The sequence below is a fragment of the Mytilus trossulus genome, chromosome 12, assembly GCF_036588685.1.
Source record: "Mytilus trossulus isolate FHL-02 chromosome 12, PNRI_Mtr1.1.1.hap1, whole genome shotgun sequence".
Taxonomy (NCBI): Eukaryota; Metazoa; Mollusca; class Bivalvia; order Mytilida; family Mytilidae; genus Mytilus; species Mytilus trossulus.
Genome location: NC_086384.1, coordinates 12,105,930 through 12,124,184, shown reverse-complemented (window position 1 = coordinate 12,124,184; position 18,255 = coordinate 12,105,930). Strand labels below are relative to the sequence as shown.

Here is an 18,255-nt window from a genome sequence, read left to right as displayed (position 1 = left end):
GTTTCGATTTATATTGTGTCAAGATGCACCTCCTTATTATTTTTATTTTCCTGAGGGTAAGTAAAACATTACAGTACGCTGTTTTTCTATGCACTAGGTATATAAGAAATTATTATACTTCACGTTAAAATGGGATATATTTATTGGCTAATACGGGGTGTTAATTGTCTCAATCACATGGCTGAGCGATTGAGAATGTTTTCTCGTGGTAACATTCTGCTCTATCGCCCTTTCGGGTAGGTGTTATGTCAAATATAGAGAAAATCTAGGTTTTTTTTCTATTAACGTAAAGGCGACAATATAGATTTTTTTTCTGATTTTGTTACTTTTAGGATGGAAACTTGGACAGATCAGTTTAGTTTTACATACTAGTAAAATGCAGAAAACAAAATCTGTGTGTTTCAAAATTCATATTTTGCAGATGAATTCACGAATTCAGTATGTATATTATCAGAGCTGCAATGTTCAATTTTTTCCACACAAGACACCATTCAAATGCTTTGAAATGAAATACTAGTTATATTTTCCTTATAAACATAGATAGTAATATCTGAATTTACTTTTTGTTACTGGGATGATTAAATTTACATGTATATGAATATCTACAGGTAATGTTTTTCAAGTATGTTTACAACCAGCATAAATAATAGCAACATATGTAATATTTTTGGAAGCATCAAAACAAAACAAAAAAAATATTCTTTCATCCCCCTTCTTATTATTCAGTGTTTGTAGATTTCATATTTTGTATCCTCGTCCTCTCTTTTCCAAAATCACAAATTCCACAAATTGGTACACACGGAATGTATGTATGAATTAATGTATTGTTAATCATCCCTTTTTATATGATAATGTTCTCTTGTCACCGTCTTATGGTGTTTATATATCTCAACTTATTCGATTCTTTCGTGTATATTATGTAAACACGTATTGCATTTTACCTAAACAATCTTTGTAATACTGAACAATTATTACATCTTGGGTTTTCGTTATCACAAACTAGTCGAAATATTTACTTAATGTTATCATCGGTACAAAAAACACCTTTCGTAAATACAAATAAACATGCAGACAACACGTCCAATCTGATATGGTAATATAATTAACAAAGCACAAAGCTGTCGACACTTACCTTAAAACCGAACCAAACCTTTAACATGTTTAAGAAGTGGTATAGTTACGACACTGTTGTCAGGTAATTTAAGATGGTATATTTTGATTTTAATATTGATTCACTCATTGAGTATATGCATCGGAAATAAACTCATTATTCTAAACCCAGATGTTTGCCGACGGGTTATGTTCTCTCAAATATGTTATGATGGTATGATACTTAACTCCTAGCGGAAGGTATTGTGCTTGATTTTCATATGATGAAGACAAACAGTTTATATAAATCTGGAGCTGGCATGTAAGTAACTGCTAGTGGACCTTTAATTTATTTATCATTATCATTTTGCTTAGTTTGTTTTGTTACCTATGACGACATCGGACTTTTTTTAACCTGAGTTTTAATGTGGGTATTGGTGTGGTTATTCTACATTGGCTAAAGCTCTAGAGGAAAGTTGAGATCTCACTAAACATGTTTAATTCTGCAGCATGTTTGCGCCTGTCCCAAGTCAGAAGTCTCTGGCCTTTGTGCGTCTTTTATGATTTTGAAGTTTAGTTCATTTATATGTTTTGGTGTTTAGTATGACGTCCATTATCAATGAACTAGTACATATTTTAGTTTAATTGCAAGCTGAAGAAGCTTTACGGATGCGAGATTTACTGTGCTGAAAATCAATTGGTGGCCTTCGCCTGTTTACTGGTCTATATAAAGGTCATGTTGTTGTCTCTTTAACCATGTCAACGCATTCCCCATTTCCATTCTCATTTTATGTACATTAAATGAGCATTAAAAGAGCACTAACTGTAAGACAATTGAAATCATATCGTGTGTTGTCAAGTTTAGTTGTAAGCGGATACCCACTGACATTTGTTAGGTGAAAATATAAGGCAACCTTACTGAACCTGAGGTATTCTTATGTTTGTATTATAAAAGATGAAATGAATAAGTATAATGATCGATAATCAATTGACCCTATATCTTATATCTACATCTGAACGCAAAGTTAAGAGTAATGATTCAACTTTGCATTTCATAAACTTTTGCATGAAATATACCTTATACTTATGTCGAAACGAGCTGATGACGCATTATTGGTTCCAACAAGGATGTCGACCTTTTCTGACAAAGATGTCTACCAACAATCATGATCATGTTAATAACAAATCAAGGCTTGTTCAGTTATCACTTCAAAACATCTTTTGAATGAATTAGAGTAACTACTTTTTGTATCACCTCTGACGTAAATCAAATTAAAAAATAATTGAAACTATCTTTTCGTGATGCTAATTTAATAAATTACTAACAATATTAATGATATCTTAACTCTTTAGGTGTAATACCACCAAATCATGGTACGTCACATCCAGTTGTATACGAAAGTAGGCCTAAAAAAATATTCCCTAGAATTTGATAGTTGTAGAAAATTAATCCTGCACTTCAATTTTTTCTGAGTCATAAACATGTATGTTGGGTGTCTGAAAGCATCATTCTTTTTTATTTGTTGGTCTTAACAAACATTTTTGAACGTTAAAGTCACATAGTTACCAAAGCAGGTAACCAGTAAATAACAGTGTAAAAATTGGGTTGTTTACTTCCGGTGATGGTTACTTTCTTATATGCAATGTAAATGAAATGTAGTGGGAAATTTTCACTGTAACACTGGAAAGGATTAAACTTTATACATGTATTTCTTTTGTTGAAATAAAGGTACATATTGTACATTTTTTTAAAAAGTGCCAATTTAACAAAGACTTATAGGGAAAAATCAAAGGTGGTATTTCACCTTTACCCACTACGAAAGTCGTCAGATCAATCACTCATCTACTATGATTCAGAATTGAAATCCTCACTTCTCACAAAACTATGCTTTTTTTCAGGCGGAATGAACGGTGGTGAAGGAGGTGGAGAAGGAGGGGGAGAAGGAGGAGAGAGGTGTATATTTTATGACGAAACCTTACATTGTTTTTGATTGGACATACACAACTTTTCATTGTTTCTGATTGTACATACGAAACCTTCCAGTGTTTCTGATTGGACATACGAAACGTTACATTGTTTCCGATTGGACATACGAAACCTTACATTGTTTCTGATTGGACATACGAAACTATGGAACTATCACACCACATCTTCTTATTTTTATATGAACAAATTACTGTATACAAATTTGTGGTTTTTTTTAATGTATAAATGAACAAACTTAATTAATTCAATAGACATACGTACTTATCATATGCATAATTAAAAAAGAGATGCTTCACTTCTATATGTATGATATATCAATATAGAAATAATATATATGAATTTATTAAGAATTACCTGTTGCAACGCCAAAAAATACCATATATTCTGCTGTCACAGTACACAGCTATTTTAATTTAACATTCATGATAAATAGTGTATAATGTCTCATTGATGTTAGTTCAACGTATGTTTATGCTTGAAAAAGCTGTCATTAGATATCTATTGATGAGCCTTTTGTAGGTGAAACGCCCGTCTGGCGTATATACTAAATTTCGACCTGGTATCTATGATGAGTTTTTTACACAAAAAATTTTTAAGAAACAACGCAATACATTTTCAGGTATATTTCAAAATCAGAACAAGTGATGTTTTGCTTATTTTTCCAGTTGCTGAATATTTATCATAAAGAAACTGAATATTCCCAGATAACCTTTTTTAACGAGACCAACCAAAAACATACAAATAGCATATTATGCCAAAAAAGGCTAATAAAAGCAACATGTTTAACCCCGCCGCATTTTTGCGCCTGTCCCAAGTCAGGGCCTCTGGTCTTTGTTAGTCTTGTATTATTTTACTTTTAGTTTCTTGTGTACAATTTGGAAATTAGTATGGCGTTCATTATCACTGAACTAGTATATATTTGTTTAGGGGCCAGCTGAAGGACGCCTCCGGGTGCCGGAATTTCTCGTTACATTGAAGACCTGTTGGTGACCTTCTGCTGTTATTTTTTCTATGGTTGGGTTGTTGTCTCTTTGATACATTCCCCATTTCCATTCTCAATTTTAAAATCACGGAGCTGCTCTAAAATATTTTGAGCCGTTCCCATAAAAAAGCAATTACACTGTATTATAAGTCTAACATAAACCTTTATGATTCAAATTTATACATTTTGAACTGCGACCAAGATTGATTCTAAATCAATTTGTTTTCGTATTCCTTATTCAATAACTTGCATAGAGCCATGTGTTTCTCTTTGTTAGATGAGGTAAGGACTGATGATACAAATGCTGGTATATACAAGTAAGAAACCGTTAGTTTTCTCGTTTGAATTATTTTGCATTGTCTTATCGGGGCCTTTTATGGCTGACTACACGGTATGGACTTTGCTCGTTGAAGGTCGTATGGTGATCTATAGTTGTTAATGTCTGTGTCATTTGGTCTCTTGTAGACAGTTGTCTCATTGGCAATCATACCACATCTTATTTTTTATAAATCAACATAATTTACCGGTGTCTAAATCTCATAAATATAAGAACATTAACTCTATAAAGAGTAAGACTATGTGTGGAGATAGTGTAAGTGTTTCTTACTTTGTATGTATCACCTATAAAAAAAAAAGGCAACAGTACTATACCTCTGTTCAATACTCATAAATCAATGGACAAAAAACAAAATCGGGGAAACAAACAAAAACCGAGGGAAATTAAACATAAGAGACAACATTAAATTTAAATGTAACACACACAGAAACGGACTAAGCATTAAACATAATCCGATGAGAATAACAGATATAACATCAAAACCAAATACATGAATTTGGGATAGATAAGTACAAAGCGGATCAACATTCAGTCCCAATATGTCTAAATCGGCAATAGGACATATCCGGTATAATAAAGATAACACGACAAATAAAACATCACTTCAAACATTATAAACATGGAAAACGTGTAAATCAATTTTAATTATGCTGATTTAGAAAATCGTTAGAACGGAAAGTTATTAAATACATCAAATCGGTGTTTTTGGCCGACTTGCCACATATTTAGCAATACTGCTTATAATTCCAATCTTTGTATTCAGATCTCGTATTCTGGTGTATTCGTCTAAGGCTCTAGGTGAAAGATTTGTAAGAGTCTCCAGACAGTTGAAAATAGTCAAATCTGCTACAGATAACTGAAACATATCAATATAAAATTTGTAACTATACTATATATAAAAATATTAATTTTAGCGAACCATTTAGGTCATGGAATTTCCAAAATATGGCAACAGTAAGGAGAGTTGTACAAATAATGTGAATACACAGAACCCCCATCCAAATCATCTTTAGCTAAAAGTTATCATCTTTTTCTATTTTATATATACTAACAATATTCCATTTTTTTATAATTTCGTAACTATATCAAAATATAGTCAAGTGCAAGAAAAGATATTCGCAGTTCAGTCTGTGATTTTATGATTTTGTCGTTGATAGCTAGGTTGCTACTTCTTGTTTTGAATGGACGTATACAAGGTATGTTCATCGTGTCAAACGAAGGCTAAATCTTACAAAAAAATATAGGACAACTTCATATTAGGATGATCGCATTTGAACAAAAGATAAATTTACCATTGTTTTACAGTACTATATATAAGCCAGCGACTGTGTTATGTCGATAAATCCATAATTAATCTACAAATCGTTTGCTTTGAAAATTATTCATGTTTTAGGATGATACATTCTCGTCGTCCTCGTATGGTTTAACATTTAACATTAAAAAAATATACATATATTGAAGAAAAACTCTTAGCTGTTGTATTACCAAGGTTTTCAAGAATACTAGTACTTGAAACCTATAAGTATTCAATTTGTTTTAAGAGTTATAATTGATTATTCCATCATTGATTCATAATTAATTATACATACTTTCCCTCCTACAATGTAACCACTCTTTGTTTTGTTCTCGTTCATTGTTTTCTCAATGTACGCCATCATTGGGGCAAGTTTCGTATCCATAATGTCTTTCACAGCAGCAGCCTGCAATATGTTTAAAAATATATCAATCGATTACTCCTTTAGTTTGAACTCTAAAAAAATATGTATGTGGCATAGTGATGCATTCGGACAAGCAATGCGTGTGTGAATGTTAGCTTTCTTCCTTTTTTGTGTGTTTGAGGTTTTTTTTTCAAACTATGTTTGGCATAATTAAACACAATAAGCTTTATCACATTTTTTCTCATATGTTACATTGTTCTATGAGTTAGATTAATGTGTCACACACATAAGTTTCGGAAATAAGATATAAAAAAGGATACATGGTATGATTGCCAATGAGACAACTGTCCACAAGTTAGAGACCAAAATGACACAGAAATTAACAACTATAGATATAAGAGTATACCTTTGCGTCCTCTTCTTGGATAAAGAACGTTCCAGAAAGTTGCACTGTAAAGTCTGTTATCGTCGTCATTACTTCATCAATCTTACATCGTTCAAGGTCAGATTTACCAAGAAGACCTAGTATGTCAAAATTAATCATTCAAAAATAAGTTAAGTTATTGTGAAAATCTTTACTCACATGTATATATAAAATACATTCATAAAATGGAGGTAAACAAAATATTGGACTGACGTAAATTGTAATTAATATATATAATTCAATCACATTTATTATCTTCTTATAATACAAAGAATCGTCTTAAAACAATTGAAAAACATTGATACATGCGATAAATAAACTAATTCAAATCTTTCTGTCGATAAGCAAATAAATCATAAGTTTTTCAAATGCCACCTCTTCGAATGTTGATTAGTCTTTAGTTTTCCATGTTGCATCTTGTGTACTCTTGTTATGTCTGTTGATTTAGTTTTCTATGTTGCGTCTTGTGTACTATTGTTTTGTCTGTTGATTTAGTTTTCTATGTTACGTCTTGTTTACTATTGTTTTGTCTGTTTATTTAGTTTTCTATGTTGCGTCTTGTGTACTATTGTTTTGTCTGTTGATTTAGTTTTCTATGTTACGTCTTGTGTACTATTGTTTTGTCTGTTGATTTAGTTTTCTATGTTGCGTCTTGTTTACTATTGTTTTGTCTGTTGATTAGTTTTCTATGTTGCGTCTTGTTTACTATTGTTTTGTCTGTTGATTAGTTTTCTATGTTGCGTCTTGTGTACTATTGTTTTGTCTGTTGATTTAGTTTTCTATGTTGCGTCTTGTGTACTATTGTTTTGTCTGTTGATTAGTTTTCTATGTTGCGTCTTGTGTACTATTGTTTTGTCTGTTGATTAAGTTTTCTATGTTGCGTCTTGTGTACTATTGTTTTGTCTGTTGATTTAGTTTTCTATGTTGCGTCTTGTGTACTATTGTTTTGTCTGTTTATTTAGTTTTCTATGTTGCGTGTTGTGTACTATTGTTTTGTCTGTTGATTTAGTTTTCTATGTTGCGTCTTGTGTACTATTGTTTTGTCTGTTGATTTAGTTTTCTATGTTACGTCTTGTGTACTATTGTTTTGTCTGTTGATTAGTTTTCTATGTTGCGTCTTGTTTACTATTGTTTTGTCTGTTGATTAGTTTTCTATGTTGCGTCTTGTGTACTATTGTTTTGTCTGTTGATTTAGTTTTCTATGTTGCGTCTTGTGTACTATTGTTTTGTCTGTTGATTAGTTTTCTATGTTGCGTCTTGTGTACTATTGTTTTGTCTGTTGATTAAGTTTTCTATGTTGCGTCTTGTGTACTATGGTTTTGTCTGTTGATTTAGTTTTCTATGTTGCGTCTTGTGTACTATTGTTTTGTCTGTTTATTTAGTTTTCTATGTTGCGTGTTGTGTACTATTGTTTTGTCTGTTGATTTAGTTTTCTATGTTGCGTCTTGTTTACTATTGTTTTGTCTGTTGATTTAGTTTTCTATGTTGCGTCTTGTGTACTATTGTTTTGTCTGTTGATTTAGTTTTCTATGTTACGTCTTGTTTATTATTGTTTTGTCTGTTGATTTAGTTTTCTATGTTGCGTGTTGTGTACTATTGTTTTGTCTGTTGATTTAGTTTTCTATGTTGCGTGTTGTGTACTATTGTTTTGTCTGTTGATTTAGTTTTCTATGTTGCGTCTTGTTTACTATTGTTTTGTCTGTTTATTTAGTTTTCTATGTTGCGTCTTGTGTACTATTGTTTTGTCTGTTGATTTAGTTTTCTATGTTACGTCTTGTTAACTATTGTTTTGTCTGTTGATTTAGTTTTCTATGTTGCGTCTTGTTTACTATTGTTTTGTCTGTTGATTTAGTTTTCTATGTTGCGTCTTGTTTACTATTGTTTTGTCTGTTTATTTAGTTTTCTATGTTGCGTCTTGTGTACTATTGTTTTGTCTGTTGATTTAGTTTTCTATGTTGCGTCTTGTGTACTATTGTTTTGTCTGTTGATTTAGTTTTCTATGTTGCGTCTTGTGTACTATTGTTTTGTCTGTTGATTAAGTTTTCTATGTTGCGTCTTGTGTACTATTGTTTTGTCTGTTGGTTTAGTTTTCTATGTTGCGTCTTGTGTACTATTGTTTTGTCTGTTGATTAGTTTTCTATGTTGCGTCTTGTGTACTATTGTTTTGTCTGTTGATTTAGTTTTCTATGTTGCGTCTTGTTTACTATTGTTTTGTCTGTTGATTTAGTTTTCTATGTTGCGTCTTGTTTACTATTGTTTTGTCTGTTGATTTAGTTTTCTATGTTGCGTCTTGTTTACTATTGTTTTGTCTGTTGATTAGTTTTCTATGTTGCGTCTTGTGTACTATTGTTTTGTCTGTTGATTTAGTTTTCTATGTTGCGTCTTGTGTACTATTGTTTTGTCTGTTGATTTAGTTTTCTATGTTGCGTCTTGTGTACTATTGTTTTGTCTGTTGATTTAATTTTCTATGACCCCGTTCACAATAGCATTTTATTTAATCGATCTAATTTGAATCGATCTAAATAAAACCAAGTAGAGTTCACATTATCCTTAATCATAACGATCTCTATCGGTCTAATCTGAACCACTGCGTTCACACTACAATTAAAAACGCAATTGATCTGACCTTTTTACCCGTCAAACTGTAAGCATTGTGTATACATAGAAATGATTTGTGAAATTCATGTAATACACCGATATACATACTTGAAAGAAAGTAAAAGTTATTGTTCTCTTGAATCACAAGTTAAATTTTTGATACCGGTGTTATTGTAGTTTTTTTTTATTTTGAAAAAAAGAACTGTAGCAACAAAGCTTCAACACGACGAAATACTGCGGTTCCTGAAAAGAGAAAAAATCAACATAAAAAATGAAGATTCATATTTCTCGAATCTATGCTACGGCGAAGACAAAATGTTTTCAGTTTGTTTTAAAAGCCTGTTAAAAGAGAAATAAGGTTTAAACAACGAACTTCTGAGACAGTTTTGCCGCTGTAGATGCGCATACGTTATTTTCGATTCAATCGTACTAGTTTAGGGAGCTACCATTTGATTTTTATGTGGGGGTTAGGATGACAAATGTTGTCCTGCCTTTTTTTTTAGTTGTAATCTCTGTCCAGCCTTTTTATTTTTCACTCTATCCGGTCCTGCTTTTTTTTTTTTTTTAGTTTATCGTGACTTTTTTTACATAAATTGTCATCCTGACTTTTTTTTTTTGCAAGTGTCTCATCCTGCCTTTTTTTTTACTCAAAACTCCTGTCCTGCCTATTTTTTTCAAATTTCATCCTAGCCCCCCCCCCCCATAAAAATCAAATGGTAGCTCCCTTAAACCGATCTTTGCGTTCACATTTAAAGAAAGATCGGTTTACTTTAGATCGATTCAAACTAAACTACCTCTTTTGGTGTTTTACTTTAGACCGATTGAAGATCGGTTCACAGCGTTCACATTGGCCCTTAAACCGATCTTAAATGAATCGGTCTAGTTTAAATCGATAAAAATGTCATAGTGTGAACGGGGTCTAAGTTGCGTCTTGTGTACTATTGTTTTGTCTGTTGATTTAGTTTTCTATGTTACGTCTTGTTTACTATTGTTTTGTCTGTTGATTTAGTTTTCTATGTTGCGTCTTGTGTACTATTGTTTTGTCTGTTGATTAGTTTTCTATGTTGCGTCTTGTGTACTATTGTTTTGTCTGTTGATTTAGTTTTCTATGTTGCGTCTTGTGAACTATTGTTATGTCTGTTGATTTTGTTTTCTATGTTGCGTCTTGTGTACTATTGTTTTGTCTGTTGATTTAGTTTTCTATGTTGCGTGTTGTGTACTATTGTTTTGTCTGTTGATTTAGTTTTCTATGTTGCGTCTTGTGTACTATTGTTTTGTCTGTTGATTTAGTTTTCTATGTTGCGTCTTGTGTACTATTGTTTTGTCTGTTGAATAGTTTTCTATGTTGCGTCTTGTTTACTATTGTTTTGTCTGTTGATTTAGTTTTCTATGTTGCGTCTTGTGTACTATTGTTTTGTCTGTTGATTTAGTTTTCTATGTTGCGTCTTGTGTACTATTGTTTTGTCTGTTGATTTAGTTTTCTATGTTGCGTCTTGTGTACTATTGTTTTGTCTGTTGATTTAGTTTTCTATGTTGCGTCTTGTGAACTATTGTTTTGTCTGTTGATTTAGTTTTCTATGTTGCGTCTTGTGAACTATTGTTATGTCTGTTGATTTTGTTTTCTATGTTGCGTCTTGTGTACTATTGTTTTGTCTGTTGATTAAGTTTTCTATGTTGCGTCTTGTGTACTATTGTTTTGTCTGTTGATTAGTTTTCTATGTTGCGTCTTGTGTACTATTTTTTTGTCTGTTGATTTAGTTTTCTATGTTGCGTCTTGTGTACTATTGTTTTGTCTGTTGATTAGTTTTCTATGTTGCGTCTTGTGTACTATTGTTTTGTCTGTTGATTTAGTTTTCTATGTTGCGTCTTGTGAACTATTGTTATGTCTGTTGATTTTGTTTTCTATGTTGCGTCTTGTGTACTATTGTTTTGTCTGTTGATTTAGTTTTCTATGTTGCGTCTTGTGTACTATTGTTTTGTCTGTTGATTTAGTTTTCTATGTTGCGTCTTGTGTACTATTGTTTTGTCTGTTGATTTAGTTTTCTATGTTGCGTCTTGTGTACTATTGTTTTGTCTGTTGATTTAGTTTTCTATGTTACGTCTTGTTAACTATTGTTTTGTCTGTTGATTTAGTTTTCTATGTTGCGTCTTGTGTACTATTGTTTTGTCTGTTGATTTAGTTTTCTATGTTGCGTGTTGTGTACTATTGTTTTGTCTGTTGATTTAGTTTTCTATGTTGCGTCTTGTGTACTATTGTTTTGTCTGTTGATTTAGTTTTCTATGTTGCGTCTTGTGTACTATTGTTTTGTCTGTTGAATAGTTTTCTATGTTGCGTCTTGTTTACTATTGTTTTGTCTGTTGATTTAGTTTTCTATGTTGCGTCTTGTTTACTATTGTTTTGTCTGTTGATTTAGTTTTCTATGTTGCGTCTTGTGTACTATTGTTTTGTCTGTTGATTTAGTTTTCTATGTTGCGTCTTGTGTACTATTGTTTTGTCTGTTGATTTAGTTTTCTATGTTGCGTCTTGTGTACTATTGTTTTGTCTGTTGATTAGTTTTCTATGTTGCGTCTTGTGTACTATTGTTTTGTCTGTTTATTTAGTTTTTTATGTTGCGTCTTGTGTACTATTGTTTTTTCTGTTGATTTTTTCTGTGTCAATGGCCATGGAGTGTCAGTTTATTTTCTATCTATGAGTTTGAATGTTCCTCTGTAACTTTAGCCCCTCTTTGACATTGGGTCACATGCTAGCTCAAAATGTCCCAAACTATCCTGTGTAAAGTTAAAAAGTGAATACAGTTCATTTGTTTTTGACAAAAAATATATAAACCAAAAAACTAGATACGATGACGGCTTAGTGAAATTGATTCCATTTTCAAAATGATAAGATTACACCTTCGTGAAATTGATTCCATTTCAAAACAGAATGATGTGATTACACCTTCGTGAAATTGATTCCATTTTCCAAATGATATGATTCCACCTTTGTCTAGAAAGGTTATACGGAATAAGACATTCTTAAGTGACATACCAAATTGTCCCGCAAGGAATCTGTCGATTACCAATTTTTGTGTCAATTCATTTCCATTTATACTTAAAACTGGTAAAAATCCTAGGGGAGTCTCTGAAAAAAATATAGGAGTCTGAATCATTTACATTGTAGAAGAGATTTCTTCGATCTATGTGTCTCATTAATTTGAATCGATGTGCCTTTATTCATAATCCAGATTAATTGTGGTGGATTAATATTTTCTGGTATAAATAAGCTAGTTGATAAGCTAGTTGCTTTTAACATCGGAATTTAGCGTATTATACATGTAGTTACTGTTATTATATTATACGCTTTATAACATTCAGTTATAACATGATTTCGGCATAGTTCTGTGGGATAGGTGATTAATAAAATACCGTGTATAGAATATAATTTGATGCTTTTTTAAAGATCGTTTGCTTTGCACATTCTCCACAAAAAAGTTAACATTATGACTCGCGGGGGATAGTTTACGTTTCAAATGAGCTGCAAACATGATATTTGACAAATTAATAAGGTATAGGTTATGCCGATATTAGTACCACGACACCTGCATGAGTGCTAAACTTATGAAACAGTTAACGAACAAAGGCAACAATAATTTTTACTTTCTGGATTTTTAAAGAGACTTTTGAAACATTGGTAACAACTGATTCATTACGGTATTTAAGACACACTCACTTCATGGTAAGTTTTTTCTATCTCCAAGAATAAATAACCTTAGGGAGCTACCATTTGATTTTTATGGGGGGGGGGGGGGGGGGGGCTAGGATGAAATTTGAAAAAAATAGGCAGGACAGGAGTTTTGGGTAAAAAAAAAGGCAGGATCAACAACTTGGTAAAAAAAAAGGCAGGATGACAATTTGGGTAAAAAAACTCAGGATAAACTAGTAAAAAAAAAAAGGCAGGACCGAATAGAGTAAAAAATAAAAAGGCAGGACAGAGATTACAAATTAAAAAAAAAGCAGGACAAAATTTTTCATCCTAGCCCCCCCCCCCCCCCCCCCCCCCCCCCATAAAAATCAAATGGTAGCTCCCTTAGCTGTAATTTCTAAACATTTTGGAATTATGGGTCCTCAATATGCTCTTCGGCGTAGTACTTTTTTTGGTTTTTCATGGCTTTTATGGTTCGAGTGGCAATGATGAGTCTTTCGTAGCCGAAATACGCATTTGACATATTCTTGCGTACAAAATTATCAGTTTAGTATCCTTACTTTATTATTCAGTATTGTATTTTTTTGTTGTTCTTAATATAGGATGGGGGTTTTCCATTAAAAGAAATATTACAGCCACTACAGTAGATACAATATATATTTCCTGGTTTGACAGAGTTTTCTTACTTGGTTTCAATTCAGGCCAATCAGCTTGCTCAATACGAATATCTTCATACTTAACACCAGCAACGGCAAAACACAAACGAGCTACTTCTCCGCGGCCTCTCGCATTGAAGTATGTTAATTTGTAATTGTAAGAAGCACTTTTACTGAAAAAAAAGTATCAGTTGAGATCATAAACATAGACATTCGAAGGCGAAGACAATGACAATTAATCTTTATATTGAATAGAAGGACACAAGTAACTGAGAAACTTTATTGAATTAGATGTCACGTACGAAATACATTTTATTAAAAAAAAAATGTTTTATAACCCCTTGCAAATCCGATGCAAAGTTTTGGACTCTCAGACTGGCTTAAGGTTCATGTGGACCCTATGGCTAGAATGGCCGTGTTTTCACCTCAAAATTTTCTCTGAGTACAGTTAAACCTGTGCATCTGGACAAGGTTTAAGGCATAGCATGCCCTAGATAAATAGAATTCAAATGCATTGTATGATTTAGAAAATTCATAAATTAACTGGATTTTGCAGTACACTTTTTTTCGTTTCTGCAGAAGATGATAAAATTAACAAACACTTGAGTTTACCTTGATATGGTCCACTCAGGTACACAGTTTAAATAACCAATTATTGTCAGGTATCTATTGTCCATCTAATGTCCATGTCAATTTAAAAAGCTCACTTTAATTTTTACCTGAGGGGAAGTTCTCAAACCTGTTTCCCAACTTAGTTTATTTTGGCACCTTCTGGAGAAATGAAAAAAAGTGCACTGCAAAATCCTCGTAAGTTTTTATTTTTCTAAAACATAAAACATACTTAAAATTCATTTATCTAGGGCATGCTATGCCTGAATTTTTTTACAGCTGCGCAGGTTTGTCTGTACTCAGAGTAAATTTTGAGGTGAAAATACGGCCATTTTAGCCATAGGGTCCACATGAACCTTAATTAGATAGCGTAATTCCTGTTGCATCTGAAGATTTGTCAGATATCATTCCATTTTAATAGGTCAATTTCTCGAGCAAAATTTTATGCTTCAGCTTATTTGTTCGGTTGGTAATTGTCTAATGTATATGAGTTAGTGTATAAGTAGTAAGTTAAGAACAAGAATGTGTCATCAGTGCACGGATGCCCCACTCGCATTATTGTTTTCTATGTTCAGTGGACCATGCAATTTGGATAATTATAACTCTAATTTGGCATTAAAATTAGAAAGATCATATCATTGGGAACATGTGTACTAAGTTTCAAGTTGATTGGACTTCAACTCCATCAAAAACTTTCTCAACCAACATTTTTTAATTATTAACCAGAAGCGGGACAGACGGGCGAACGGACGCACAGACTATCGTAGGTGGGGCATAACAATCCTGATTAACTTACATATTGTAAATCTGTTTAAGGTCAGGGGCGGATCCAGCAATTTTTAAAAGGGGTCCTCACCCAGGATAAAGGGGGACTGAGTACCAACCATATTTCCCAATCTAAATGGATTGATCGTAGAAAAAAAGGGTCCGGGTTCCAACTCCCGGACCCCTCCCCCTGGATACGCCACTAAAGGCTAAAAACGAATATACGCTTATCGGTAAAGGTACTACTAGACATTAATCAACATTATCTATGTTTTCAATTATTTTAATGTCTGTGCAATTAATGGAAATTTATTATGACGTTTGACTTAATGGACAGGTAATACTGATAAAAGAGATCCAGGTAGTATAAGCCATCTAACAATCAATATTTAGTCTACAGTTTTATCTTCAGTCAGTACTTTCTCACCGCGTTTTTACAAACACAATTTACAGCATAGCAAAACCATTATCAACGAGAGCCACATCAGAGGCGGATTTAGGGAGGGGCAGGGGGCCCGACCCCCCCTTTTTGGGAAAATTTGGTTGCTTATATAGGGAATCACTGAAGCGTTACTGGACCGGACCCCCTCTTAGGCAGTCAGTGGGCCCCCACTTATGAATTTTTTTTGATCAGCCACTGCACATTATAAAGAATTATGCCAGACTATAAAGCGATGTAATATAATACAAATACAATGTGACTACTAGTATCATAAGTATACTAAACTACATTATCGCTTTAGTATGATTTCATAAACAGCACATACATATACAAAAAAGAAGATGTGGTATGATTCCCAATGAGACAACTCTCCACAAGAGACCACAAAATGACACAGAAATTAACAACTATATGTTACCGTACAGCCTTCAACAATGAACAAAGCCCATACCATAAAAGACCCCGAAATGACAATGCTAAACAATTCAAACGAGAAAACTAACGGCCTTATTTAGGCAGAAACACAACCGGTTTATATCCAGGCGTTAATCCAGGATTTTGAAGAGGAAGGTGTGGTGGCTGTTAAACTAACGTTGTAGGGATGAATGTAAAAAAGCATATGCACTTATCAAAGATGAATCTCCATCAAGAGGCCTCTCCCCCTCCCCACCTCAGCTCTAAAAAACTCAATTCGCATTTGATATCTTTACAATCTAATTAAAATGTTGATCTCTGATTACGTTATACTAGTTGATCTCTGATTACGTTATACTACATATGTCATATGTAGTATAACGTAATCAGAGATCAATATTTTAATTATATTGATATCTTTATATACAATTCGTATCATTGTTTCTTAAACTTTGAACAATCATGTGTAAATATGTAAAAGCTACGCGATATAGAATATTGTTAACTGTAAAAACATATATTAATGAAAAAAACATTATTAATTTTCCATGTCAAACTTGTAAACATATTGAAATCAATAAATCTAAAATTTGAATTTACCTTCCACTGGACCCCATGATGAAGATGGCCAACTTAAAAGGTCAGATGCGATTATCATCTTAGTGAAGTGAGTATTTAACAGCATTACTTTTTATTTGTAGTATCGTGTGTTATGGTTACCAGTTCCTGACTAATGGACTGAAGGCGTATTGATCTATTTATTAACCAGTTAATGAAAATTGTCCTCAATCTTGACTTCTAGATTATTTTAGATAACCAATATTTTTTTATTACAGCTGATGAAAAAGTTCGGTAAATGAGATACATGTACATGTATCTAAAAATAAAAGATATTGATTCGAATTGATTTTTTTAGAATTGTTTTAAGTTAAAACTTAAAACATTTTATTTTTTTAACACATGTTAATTGTCCCTAATCTTGACTCCCGAAATATTAAGATAATCATCTTTAAGCCTATATCATTGAGAGGTACGAAAATGTTGAATAACTCGATTATATACCTTTGATTGTACATTTATCTTGACTTACATTTAGAAATTGACAATTAAAGTCGTTTGAAAACAAAACTTTGAGACAAAAAAGATGATTTCAGTTTGCCTATTGGGCACTTTCCATTTTAATATGTAGCAACATATTCCAGCAGCGTCTGCATACGGAGTTCATATCACCCAGTTGATATAATATCTCAGGCTTGTATTTCCTATCGTGATTTCCTTGATAGAGGGTTGATGCTTATACTAGTACCAAAAAAATCTAATTGTCGAAGTTGAAATTCACCCTTTGTAGATATCGCTGACATCATCACAAGTTGACCGTTAAATGGAATATCCGTTTCACAGATGATGACGGATACGTTCCAATTGTCGTAACTACAATCCCGTTTCCTTTTCCTCCTAGATATAACCTACCGAATAAGTTTTATTACCAAGAATTGCAATATCATGAGCAACACCACGGTTGCCCAATTTGGAATATGATCTGATTACCCCCTCTGTGATCACAGCCAGTTTTGGTGAGAGTAGTGTTGCTTAGTTTTTTAGCTCACCTGGCCCGAAGGGCCAAGTGAGCTTTTCCCATCACTTGGCGTCCGGCGTCGTCGTCCGTCGTCGTTAACTTTTACAAAAATCTTCTTCTCTGAAACTACTGGGTCAAATTAAACCAAACTAGGCCACAATCATCATTGGGGTATCTAGTTTTAAAAATGTGTTCGGTGACCAGGCCAACCAACCATGATAGCCGCCATGACTAAAAATAGAACATAGGGGTAAAATGCAGTTTTTGGCTTACAACTAAAAAACAAAAGCATTTAGAGCAAATCTGACATGGGGGTAAACTTGTTTATCAGGTCAAGATATATCTGCCCTGAAATTTTCAGATGAATCGGACAACCAGCTGTTGGGTTTCTGCCCCAGAATTGGTAATTTTAAGGAAATTTTACTGTTTTTGGTTATTATCTTGAATATTACTATAGATAGAAATAAACTGTTACAGTAAACAGCAATAATGTTCAGCAAACTAAGTAAGATTTACAAATAAGTCAACATTTCCGAAATGGTCAATTGACCCCTAAGGAGTTTATTCTGTTCCACATTTAATGTTTATTACATGTTTTCATTTTTATCCGGAACAAATTGAACTGGACCGTTTTCTTAAATCACCGCATTTATCGACCACCTTTAATTTATGTGACACCGTCCGCATCAATATTTCAACGCATGGAAAATGGACGACTTTTCTACTTTCTGAGGAAATCGAGACATACCACTGTCAAGTACGTTTGATTCATTCATAAACTGTGATAAATTATTCTGTTTAACTCCGATATTTTTAGATAAGTGATTTATAAATACATACGAACTGTATGTTATTTATTTCCGAGAAATGAACTGTAAATTCTACTTTCGTTTTTGACACGATTAATAATCTTGTATTTAACTTTCATATTTAATTCGTACACATTGTAAAATATTGTATTTTTATTTCTTTCAGTTTACCAATCTACTGACTACTTGTAACCTTTCTGGTGGAATATATTAATTACAATTTATCA

At 32.7% G+C, this 18,255-nt stretch overlaps 1 protein-coding gene across 2 annotated transcripts; it reads right to left on the bottom strand.

The window, feature by feature from the left end:
* Window positions 1-5,053: 5,053 nt before the first annotated feature.
* LOC134693166 (glutathione S-transferase 1-like) lies at window positions 5,054-16,370 on the bottom strand. Of its 2 annotated transcripts, XM_063553888.1 has the most exons (6): window positions 16,244-16,370; window positions 13,444-13,586; window positions 12,104-12,196; window positions 6,460-6,575; window positions 5,985-6,095; window positions 5,054-5,251 (listed from the first exon to the last, which is right to left on the bottom strand). In XM_063553888.1, the coding sequence occupies exons 1-6, from the start codon at window positions 16,258-16,260 to the stop codon at window positions 5,087-5,089; spliced, it is 645 nt and encodes a 214-aa protein (XP_063409958.1). In that variant the 5' UTR covers window positions 16,261-16,370; the 3' UTR covers window positions 5,054-5,086. The 2 variants fall into 2 exon arrangements, with proteins under 2 accessions (XP_063409958.1, XP_063409959.1); XM_063553889.1 differs by lacking the exon at window positions 13,444-13,586 and having other exon boundaries at window positions 16,244-16,332.
* Between the last annotated feature and the right edge of the window lie 1,885 nt (window positions 16,371-18,255).